General features: G+C 39.2%; 1 protein-coding gene across 1 annotated transcript; it reads right to left on the minus strand.

Annotated features, from left to right (window-relative positions):
• Nucleotides 1–327: 327 nt before the first annotated feature.
• LOC134743866 (uncharacterized) lies at nt 328–11,768 on the minus strand. Its single transcript, XM_063677493.1, has 7 exons — nt 11,601–11,768; nt 5,773–5,939; nt 5,061–5,244; nt 4,297–4,436; nt 3,449–3,583; nt 2,687–2,774; nt 328–623 (listed from the first exon to the last, which is right to left on the minus strand). Exons 1-7 carry the CDS (start codon nt 11,629–11,631, stop codon nt 544–546), a joined length of 825 nt encoding a protein of 274 aa, XP_063533563.1. The 5' UTR covers nt 11,632–11,768; the 3' UTR covers nt 328–543.
• Between the last annotated feature and the right edge of the window lie 488 nt (nt 11,769–12,256).

The following is a 12,256-nucleotide window of genomic DNA, read 5'->3' on the forward strand; positions in this document are numbered from 1 at the left end:
TTTGTACTTACAGTAAGATAAGGTATATCTAGGTCTATAATTAGTTTAGGTTGCTTCAGATACCTTAGTAAAAAAAATACAGCGAATTTAAGTTTTTCATACAAAACTTTCTTTTGCTCTATTTCGTTTGCTTTATAAAAATATCATTGTATATGCAAAGTTTCGTTACAATCCAACACGTAGTTTTAAAATGAGAACGAAACTCCGTTTGTATGAGGTGAAATTCGGCCGAGCTTGCCGGGGACTCTTAAAAAGAAATTATGTTGTAAAATTCTTATTTTTATACCTTGGGTACGGTTTAAATGTGCTTTAGACATTTGATTTTTAAAATTTACTATGTACAAAAAATATTTTCCTCTGATAAACTGTTTATATTGGGTTCATATAGGGCCTATAGGTATCTACTTAATATTTTATGTATTCTGAGATATTTACAATGCTCTATGGACATTCTTCACTTGAGAAAGATAAACTAACATAGACCGATAAAAATGATATATCTAAACTTACATGTAATATCAACAGACATGATTAACTCTTATCTCATAAGCTCATAAACCTTGATATAAGAGTGAAAATCATAAGGACTACCACCGAGTTTGCGTTCAAGTAGACATCCACACCTGAAACAAAGATGTAGATCAAAGCACTGAAAATAATACGAGTAGTACGTAGTACACTGGGCAGGTCACGTCTGCCGCATGCATCCGGATAGGTGGGCTAGTATAGCCACCAAGTGGATGCCGCAAAAGAAGCGCGGACGTGGCAGGCCCAGGCGGAGATGGCGGGACGACTTAGACACCTTCACTAATAACTGGCCGGAAACAGCTCAACAACGGGAGTCATGGAAATCTAAGGGAGAGGCCTTTCAATTCAATTCAATTCAATTCAATTTTATTCAATAAAGATAACATGATCTTAATTTTTGTTAGTATATTCTTAAAAATAATGTTAGTACTTAAAAATTAAATTTGATTTTACATTTAAAATTATTTCATTAATTACAGGACAACACACATGATCAGCAATCATCTTTAGGATGCTGTTTGGGCTGTCCCTCGTTCTGCTCAGCAGAGACGCTGCATTTTTACGCAAGATTGCTGCAAACCCATTGCCCAGCAGTGGGATAATACAGGTTATTAAAAAAAAAAAAAAAACGTACATAGGGGGGGGGGGGGGCGGCGATATTTTTCTGCTGAGTTTCTATGGTAGCTGTGGTATAGTTTAGTTTAAGAGTAATTTGTGTTTTTAGGGTTACGTACCCAAAGGGTAAAAACGGGACCCTATTACTAAGACTCCGCTGTCTGTCTGTCTGTCACCAGCCTGTATCTCATGAACCGTGATAGCTAGACAGTTGAAATTTTCACAAATGATGTATTTCTGTTGCCGCTATAACAACTAATACTAAAAGCAGAATAAAATAAATACTAAAGTGGGGCTTCCGTACAACAAACGTGATTTTTTGCCTTTTTTTGCGCAATGGTACGGAACCCTTTGCGCGCGAGTCCGACTCGCACTTGGGCGGTTTTTTTATTTGTTAAGAATTTTTTTCATTAAATATTACTATTATTATGGAAAAAAATCTTAACTTAAATAATATATTATGGAAATGATCATGTCCATTTTACCTTTCATTGCTATTCCGATATATTTTTACTTTTCAATTGGCGTTATCATTTTGGCTACCGCTTTCATGACTTTCGAGGAAAATTAAGTAATAACTAAATTAATAACAAGTTAGCATACTTTAACTTAAATTAATGAAAATAATATATTATAATACTTTTATTATTCTCTAAGCGCACGAAGTTCTACAAACCTAAATAAATATTAATTTCGTATTCCCAAGTTGAGAGTTGCAAAACAAGGTCGCAGCTCTGACAGCGCCCTGTTATGAGTCATATATTATAATAGGTTGACACTATAGTTCCAAATAAACAACGTTACATAAACGCTGGGGTCCCTTTGTTTGACATAATTATTGAAAGTCTTAATGCAATGATTGTCATATTGTCATTAGTCATAATTCTGAAATCGTTAACTTTTTAGGATTTTCCTCAGGTTATCCTATAGATAGGTTAGGTTAGGTTTGTTTTATGGCAATCCTGAAAAGTTACGCGTTTTTGAGAAAAACGCGAAAAATATAAAGCGTAAAAATGACTAACGAAAATGTGGACAAACAATACATTATGACTTAAAACTATATGGGAAACAATAGAGACCCAAACTTGCTAGCATCAGCTAATTTTATATTAAACCTTTGATAACTTGTTGGATAATAAATAGTTAAACTCTACAGCGTGCCAATGCTGCCAGTGTTATTGTTATTTTAGATGTAAATATTGTATCTACTTTACTTTAAATGAATAATTGGCTTATTTCAAATTAAACATCATTGGACTATCATTTCACATACGCCCACTCAGATATTTTCTTTTCAAGCTTTTACTTAGTACCTATGTAGTTTGTAATTTTTGTGTTTATTTTGCTATGTATTTATGTATTATTAAATGCAGTTTGTTAACTTGCTTTAAATTAATTCTAACCGAAAAAGTGCATGGCGACTTCATCAATGAATTCATTCATAATTTCTCCATGCAATTTCGCAGCTCACCTTAGTAAGGAAAGCTAGGGATTGGGCGCACCGTATGGCACGTTATCTGTACGTAATTTACTTCATACCCACCTCTGTTAGAAACATATTTGTCATAGAGCTGCGTCCTAGTGTTGACGGTGACGGTGGCGATTACGTCACGCAGCACAGGCGGGTCCACCTGCATAGATAATTTATTCATTTACCTATTCTATTTTATTAATCAAATTAATTACACAGCATAACAGTACCAAGGCGTAGCGAAACTGCAGAATAAATGAAAACTTTTTCATCACACTCGCTCCGTAAATGTGAAATTGCACGCAGGCTTAGCGGGAACTATAGAAAAAGCGTTTTCCCTAGGGAGTTATGAAGTTTCTAGTATTATAATTAACAGTTTTTGTCTTTATACCTCCTTCATTTTTGTATCGCAAGTGTAATGAAAAACATTGTGTGTAACTCGGGGTGTAATTATTGCAAACTCCGGCAGGCCGTCGCGATTTAACTATACTCTCGTTTGCAATATTTAACACGCCCTATTTTGCACAATGTACTATTTCGAACAAGACCGCGGCATGTCCATTCAAGTTCATGTTAAGATTTGTACTAGGAATCCCGCGGTGTGGCACCGTCCATGCAAATCACTGCTAATCTGATTTTGGCGACGACGCCGACGTAGCAGCCTACAGCTTGACTCCATTGCGTCGTCTGATCCGGCGTAGGATTCGGCAGGTTGCCCCGGAACCACCATTAGGTAACTTCGTAATAGAATTTCTATTTTAAAAATCGTCGTGTGCGTATTACTTGTGCATCAACAGTTTGAACAGCGATTACAAATTAGGACACGAGACTCACGTGCAGTACAGACTCGCAACGCAGGCGTAGCGCGCCGCTCGCGTCGGCGGGCACGTGCACGCGCAGCACACGCCACGACGCGCGCAGCCCGCCCGCCAGCGGCGCGCTCACCTCCGTGTGCTGCCACGCTTCAGGCTGCAACAATACCCGTCGATTACTTTAAAGGTCTGCTGAAAAACTAAAGCAACAAGCGGGTTTTAGTTATTTGCCGGCTCTTAAGATTTCAGTAGATTCAAGGGCTGAGCACTGAGCACAAAGTTATACAGTTAGTAAAACAAATATTTAATAAATAAAATAATAAATAAATACGTATTTGTGAATGCCACCGTCCCGGAGAGTCATTTAGGCATTTTATCTCCGGTTGTCCTCATCTCGCTAACGGCGAGTACTTGCACATACATGGACAAATGGACGTGCCATGCTCTATTGGTATCCATCGATCATCTCTGACAAGACTATTGTTGCCAATAAGCCTGGCATCGTGCTGATGGACCGATCGCAGCGGCGGACTGTGCTCGTCGAAGTCACCATCCTCTATGATGAGAATCTCGTGAAAGCCGAGAAGGAGAAATCCAGCAAGTATCCAAGACTTGGCTCACGAGACTACCGCCATGTGGGATGTTGACTCGATGATCATTGTTCCGATAATCGTGTCAGCGAACGGTCTCATGGAGCAAGAATCATCTGACATCCGAATGTGAAAACGTAGATTTCAATTAATTGCAGGACTTGTAAATTCCAAACGATATTGAATAGGTTGTCCATTTTGCAAGTCTAAATACAATTAAAAGGACACGTCCCCTAGTCGCGTTGACCCCTATTATGTAAAGGCTTGATAGGCCACCAACCTTTTGTATTTCGTCGTCGATGTACCAATTAATGTCTGAAGGCGGCAGCGAGTAGTCCGTCGTACAGTTCAACAGCATCTGGTCCCCCGGCCGAATGAAATGCGGAGCTCCGCTTATAACTGGATCCTTGTCAGGCATAGCTGCAGGCAAAATATTTTATTTGCATTGTGAGCCCATATTGTCCCACTGGGTAATGGCCTCCCTATTCTTCCACGGATCGTCGGAAGTCTTACAGTATTTGTCAAAGGCGTCAAGCTTGTTCTGCCATCTCCGGTGAGGTCTACTTAACTGTGACGATTTGTGGGAATCAACGGATACAATTCATTTGAATAAATCACAATGTTGTAATACTTACGTTTATTACTAAGTAAGGCATGAAGATTCAAGGGGAATAAATAAATACCTATCTAAAACAAACCTGAGTCATATAAAAATTCTAAGAAAAAAATTTTTTGACACCGTTAGGTTCTCGAGTTGTAACAAAGGGTAGAAGCATAATTAAATCCTTTTAGGCGTTGAACCACTCGGAGCGGCGTCTCGTTGCGCCTGAATCAAAGGAATGACAATGTGTTGTTAACCGCTGCTCTCGGCGTGGGAGTCTTTCGATTTTCTGAGTAATTTAAGAAAATTGATTACAAAGACAAAAGCCAGCAGCGCGCGCTACCCTTCTCCAGTGCCCCTGACACTTTCCCGTCTGCCCTCCGATCGACTGATCGCGATCGCAAATAGCTTAAGGACTCGCGCCCCTGTGTCCCCTCACTCACCAACAACAGTCATGTGTTTGGTCTGCCGTGCGATCTGGAACATGGGTCCCTCGGTGGAGACCTCGCAGGTGTAGGCCGCCCGCGTGGCCTGCGGCAGCGGCATGACGCGCACCACGCACGACTCCTGCTCGCATGACCCTCCTTGCACCATGATGCCGGTCACGTTAAACAAGCGGATTTGAGTCTGTAAGTTAATAACTTTGTAACCGACATAATGCGAGTTCATTGTCCAGGTGTTAGTGAGATCGTTCAGATAAAATTTGCATTCAGATTGTACCAGAGTTACTGCTGCAGTATTGTGGCGCAACATTGCTGCTGACTGCACTGCTCCAGCAAATGTAAAAAAGGTATCATAAGATTAATACCAATTGACAATTTTAATATCAATAACGATTATAGAATTGACTCCCAGGTTTGGTTAGTCGTATCGTATTCCACGAAAAAGTCAGATCAAATTCTATAGGTAATTATACGCTTTTTTGTGAAACTAAGCAATAATAATGAAAATTATTACATCAGAATTCTTGGAAACAATGAATCTTGCTCCATTTTCTGTGGGCATTTCTGTTGGAATTTAATTTATGGGCGTCGACAGGTGTTCAATTATTAATAAGAGCGGTCTACTTTAGGAAAAATAATTAATTGCAAATTGATATTTGTGATGGAATTAATTTAAAATTAGGAATTTCGCGCGTTGAAAGAAATTATCTACCTTTTGCGAGGGATTGTATCGGAAGATCTCGTGCAGGTCACGGTACCACTTGACGGAGTGCAGTTTCTGGTCGTCCATGTGGAAGTGGCAGCTGAGCTCCGCCGCGCGCCGCGGGTCCGCGTGCAGCGGCACCTTCAGCTGCGTTATCTCGTGGCCTGACGATAGGGCTGTCAACAAGGAAAAAAAAATTACTGTATCGTACAACTAGGGAACAAATCAAATTATTTTTATGAAATATATTGTTTTGTGTGAAATATTTTGAGTTGGTCAAAGGCGCCTATTAGCCTTTCAAAGATAGCATACACCAGAGAATTTGGGACGGGTACCGCCGTGGCTGGTGGTCTAGTAGTCAGGACGTTAGCCGCGGAAGCTGAAGACGCGGGTTCGATTCCCGCCTCGGCCACCGGTGGACTTGGTCACTTGTTCTTTAGTGTATGATATCTATTTCAGTTTACTGTATCGTAATTGTACATATTTACACAACCTTGGCCCTATAGTGAGCTTGACAAATGGCACAGACTGGCACACCGTAGTCAACTTCTGTGTAGCAAAGCAACACTGTGCAACACGGTAACATTAGGTAACCTACCTAGTTACCTAAGTACTGTTGCACAAAGTTGTTCCACAGTTCCTTCACAGAAGTTAACTGCGGTGCGGATGCACCTTGCAAACGCCAATCGAAATGTAAAAATGTAGGTATCAGGAAGACAGCTGCGAGAAAGGATAACGTGATCCTTTCTATGCATATTATTTATCTTGGTTTTCGGGGGCCCTTGGGATCTTTTGTGCAGTTACCCCCTAGGAAAGATCCGACGCTACTCGAGAGCTTTTTCCACCATCTCCATGTGCCGGATGATGGAGCTCATGGTTAGCGTTTTGAATTCCTTTGGTTCCAAATAGCCTGCTCCAAAGTCGTTCTTTCTTTGCATGGCGAGGGCGTGACATTCACAAATCACGTGTTCTACTGTCTCTTCCCCTTCGCCACACGTACGACAATCGGTATTGTCAGCGTGTCCCATCTTGGCCAGGATTCCTTTGACCCCGTAATGATCAGTAAACATGCTGTCGCTATTATTATTAGCTGTTATTTATTTGGAGTTGTCTTTTGCTAAGTTTCCAAAGTTTTTTGCGCCAACCGGAGTCTACTCCTTGTAATGCATATTATTTAAGTTTCAATTTGGGTTTTCTGTACACAGTTGTCTTGTCTCGGCCTCATGAGCATTAGTTTTTTTTTAATTCATTTTGTATTTTATTTCGAGACGCCTTTGTTACATTTGTTTGAAACTTTGTTTATGCCGGCAAAAGTTGTCAAAATATAATAAAGTGGTTGAACTTTCAGACGTCGCCCGTAATCATGTTTAAGTAGAGTTTATATTCAAGTCTTACTCCAAAGTTCTGTCTCTCTTAAGTATTCACGCAACTTGTCAAAGATACCTACTCTGGCAAGTTTTTACACGTGTACAGTCGAGTTCAGAAACATCTTTACAAGCCAACGCTCCTTAAATATATTTACACGACCTTATTGTCAGTGTGTTAGAGGCGTGTAAATATATTTTAGAACGTTAAGTTGTAAAGTTGTTTGTGAACGACTGTACGTAATATACGTACTTAAAACCATCTCGTCGTGTACCTATGTACAAAGTTCGAATTTGAGCATAAAGTTTGCTCGAGCTTATAACCAAATGATTAAATATGCAGGTAAACTTATTCGGAGTTATTGATTAATGATCAACAACTCCAAAAAAGTTTAAAAAAATGTGTTTTTGAGTTGTATATTGTATAACAACATATTGTATGAATCCTTGCTTTAACCTTTTGGACGCCAATGACCGATATATACGCACCGCAGGTTCAACGCCAAAGACCGATTAACCGGTCATAGACCGCAGAGTAACATAGACCTACATGCATATAGTTCAATTTCAGTTTTGACACTTCGATGACGTGGCGTCTGGATGACAGCTTTTGTGTTTGACACGGCGTCGAAAAGGCACAGCAGTACAGCAACAGTAATGCAGTTGCTATTCGAACGTCAACTTTCAGGCGATTCTGAGTAGGAATAACCTTAAATTTTAGAAATCATTAGAACACTTTAACTTAAAACAATAAAAAAGTCCATTTGCAATGAGGGCGACCATTTTTTAAAGGTAATTTACTGTAATTTTTCTGGATAATTTATTCACGAAACGGATATTTCAGTCCATTTACTTTACTTTCGCACTTTGGTTCGGCGGAAATCCTTTTAATAAAAGTAATTTCGGAACAAATTTACTCGAATCGGCTTGGGTGAAGTTTGAATAATAGATACTATGGTGAAATAGCGCTATTTGTTTAAGAGGAAAGTAGACGACAGCTTCCCCATATAAATGGTAGCTTCCTATTTCTTGTTGTTGTTGTTATTGGTACATATAGGTAGTTAGTACCTAGGTACTATTTAGGTATGTACTTTTACATTAAGACGATTCGCGGAATCCAAATTGTTACTCATAGGAGTCATAGGTAATATTGTTTCGCTCGGATTATTGCTCGTAAATATTCATTGTTTTAACAGTAGGTATTCCTTAAAAGTACGATATACGGTATGTTAAATGGGCAGTTCTTTGACGATAGTTTTTGTTTTTTTCCGATCCCCGTTTTGTTATTTTTTAGGGTTCCGTACCCAAAGGGTAAAAACGGGACCCTATTACTAAGACTCCGCTCTGAACCGAAGAACCGTCTGTTCGTCTAGAGTTTTGAATGATTCACGGTTAGTTCATATTGACCGGGATATTGACCGGACCAACAAGTGTGAATGCGACCGTTGGTAACGTTGAAAGTGAACGCAGCCGACGCGCAAGAATGAGGGTAGACAGAGCGCTGTCTACACAACTTTGACACCCACCCGCTATCTTCAGTCACCCGTGAACATGATGCATGTAACTGCGTCGAAATATCGGGAGCTCACAAATAATACAAAAGGTAATCACGGTCTATATCCCGGTCAATATAAGTCTAGTCGTCTGTTCGTCTGTCTGTCAGCAGTCTGTATCTCACAAACCGTGATATTATCTGGACAGTTGAAATTTTCACAGATGATGTATTTCTGTTTCCGCTATAACAACAAATACTAAAAAGCACGGAACCCTCGGTGCGCGAGTCCGACTCGCACTTGGCCGGGTTTTTTAAAACATTGCTTTGTATTTATGTATTTCATGTTGAAAACAGAATTGGCATGGTGTAGTAATATTTTGGTTAGGTACTTTTCTTCGTTAAGGTGACATTCGGATGGCAACCTCAGCAGCATTGCTGTTGCAACATTACTGCGGCCATGACGCGTTCGCTATATCTGCTAATATCCTTGATAAAATCAGTGACGTATTGAATGTCATCTCATAATCGCGGCACTAATGCGGCGGCTAGCATCACCCATTTTGTACAAGTAAGTAAATTTTGGAAATGTTGAAAACTTTACTTAATCAGTTACAAGTTTGGGCTTCAATTACTTCAAGTTTGGGCTCGGTTTCACCAAACAGACAAAATCAGTTCAACCACATTCGTGGCCCAAGTTTGGAAACTTTGAGTAACTTACGCTAAGATAATTCGTGCGAGACAGCCAATAGGCTTAAGGGGCCCACTGACTAGAACTTAGAACAAAAATTTGACAGTTCCGAACAACTGACAGGCCGATATCGTCCGGCGGACTGATAGTTAGTGGGCCCCTTTAGAGGCCAATTCGAACGTAAGTACATTGAAATTATATTATATTAATCTCATTTTCTAATGATATATTATTAGTCATACGGTATTCTGGGTTAAAACAATTTGTATTTCTTGCAGCGGCACATCACTACGCATGACCAGCTATCACTCTAATCACTTAAGTTATTTCCATGAACCACCCCCGCTCTAATTTGGCTTCAACGAACTAACAATAAAAATAAGTTAACAAAGTACAAGGGCTCATTCTTTTGATGACAAAACAACAAAATTGTACCTAATTTTTAGGGTTCCGTACCCAAAGGGTAAAAACGCGACCCTTTACTAAGACTCCTCTGTCCGTCTGTCTGTCTGTCTATCACCAGGCTGTATCTCATGAACCGTGATAGCTAGACAGTTGAATTTTTTTACAGATGATGTACTTCTGTACCTAATGTTTTGGGTTCCTTACCCAAAGGGTAAAAACGCGACCCTTTACTAAGACTCCTCTGTCCGTCTGTCTGTCTGTCTATCACCAGGCTGTATCTCATGAACCGTGATAGCTAGACAGTTGAATTTTTTTACAGATGATGTATTTCTGTTGCCGCTATAACAACAAATACTAGAAACAGAATAAAAATAAATATTTAAGTGGGGCTACCATACAACAAACGTGATTTTTTGCCGGTTTTGCGTAATGGTACGGAACCCTTCGTGCGCAGGTCCGAGTCGCACTTAGCCGGTTTTTTTTACTCCTTGGGCGTTCCACATTCCGATAAAATGAAATGAAATGCCGAAATTTACTCGTATTATGTTCCCTTCATTGGTAAGGTTTTAATTATCCAAATCTAATTAAGCGTATTTCACGAAGGGCTTAATGGGGCCATCTCATTTAAATTTCGTAATTTTCAGATTTGGTAATTTTTATGTTATATTTACTCAGAATCATGACCTATTTTAGATCTAGTAGAAGCAGAAAAGGGTCCCGAAATTTATATTTCCATCTCGTTACCATTTTTCATAGACTTTGTATGACCGTAATGGAAGTTTTAAGGTCCAAAGAACTCGTGATAGTCCGAAATTTGAAAAAAGTGTAGAATCAGCATCAAAAGTAGCGTAGATACACATTCCAAGAGTGTGAGGGAGTGTGTGTGGGAGTGTTAGGGTCGGCAACGCGCGTGTAATATCTCCGGTGTTGCAGGCGTCCATAGGCTACGGTAACTGCTTACCATCAGGCGGGCCGTATGCTTGATTGCCACCGACGTGGTATAAAAAAAATTCTCTGATAGCTTAACAAAAATAGATATGTCTCTATAATGTAGAGCAATCAAATTGTTGCGGATACTTTTGAAAGGAAACTATCGAAGTATATCTTTATTTGGAAATATGTTTGAGGGTGGCAGAAACTTTTGATGTGTTGTTTCATACGCTACTTTATTATAATTTAAATAAAATAGCCCTAATATGACATACAATCGCCATTTTTCTTTAAACCTGGAGTTACCATGGTTACCACCCAGGTAGCAAAATGACGTCAGCGACGTCTTACTGACGGCATTATTACGTCATAATGACGTCGCTGACGTCATAATGACGTATAAATGCTACTGGGGCAGTACAATTTGACACTGTGTTAACGGTTTAACCGCTTAACCCCGGGTTAGTGGGATGGTGAAAGTGGGCTTTAGGAGTTATAATAAATAAATAATACTTTAAATAGTAAATATTTGATAAATATACTCGCTTATATCTCTAAATTAAATTACAATTATATAAATACAAAACTCAGATGTTCTGTAACAAAACAAATAAAAAAACAGTATAAAATGTAGGACCTTTATATTTAATTCCTTCCAATTTACTTTAACCAGATGCACATGTTGTCATCATGCAGATGTTGTCCACCTAGATCTAATGTAAATACTGTAAATAGGTACTTCTGAATTTATTTATATGTTCATGTATACACATGTGTTTATCGTTGTTTAATTCCTACAACACAAGCTTTATTGAGCTCACTGTCTGTGGGGCTATAGAGTTTTTTAAGTTTTGTTTCCCATAATAGGGCTCATTAGGCAGGGACCAAGGTACAACCCGTAATTTAAAACACTTAATATAAAAACAAGACACTAAAAATAACACACTTTACTCACCACATAACGTAATTAGCAACAAAAACATCATCTTAACAATGTCATAAGTTCACACACACTTCAAATAAATCGCAATTAGTAATTAGTTACATCACGTTTTCAATTCACTACTATCAACTCTTCTCATAAGAAAAAGATACCAATAATTAAAATAGAATTCGATGTCAGTTTTGGTTTCTAAATTCGAAAACTTTCATCGGTAGAAATGATTGTTTACAAATGACGGAGAGCAATCGTAGGCCGTCAGCGCGAGGTGCCGCGAGCGCGAGCGTGCCGGCCAAGTGCGCGCCGTGAGCCGATTCACGATTGTGCTCCGTGCTCGCTACCCTAGCGACATGCGCACTCTCCACTACCCCTAAAGGGTCCTTAAGTGGATTAAGTTTTCAATAGGTACCTACTTATTTGACAATTGATACAATGACATAAACTTTGTTAAGTGAAATGTTGGTAATGAAAAAACGTTTTGATTACTGTTGTAAAATCTGTAAGAAGTAACATAGATTTTTTTCCAGATTATTCTTTTTTGTATTATTTTTAGGATTTCGTACCCAAAGGGTAAAAACGGGAGCCTATTACTAAGACTCCGCTGTCCGTCTGTCCGTCTGTCTATCACCAGGCTGTATCTCATGAACCGTGATAGCTAGACAGTTGAAATT

Source organism: Cydia strobilella, chromosome 9, assembly GCF_947568885.1.
Source record: "Cydia strobilella chromosome 9, ilCydStro3.1, whole genome shotgun sequence".
In the NCBI taxonomy this organism is placed as follows: Eukaryota; Metazoa; Arthropoda; class Insecta; order Lepidoptera; family Tortricidae; genus Cydia; species Cydia strobilella.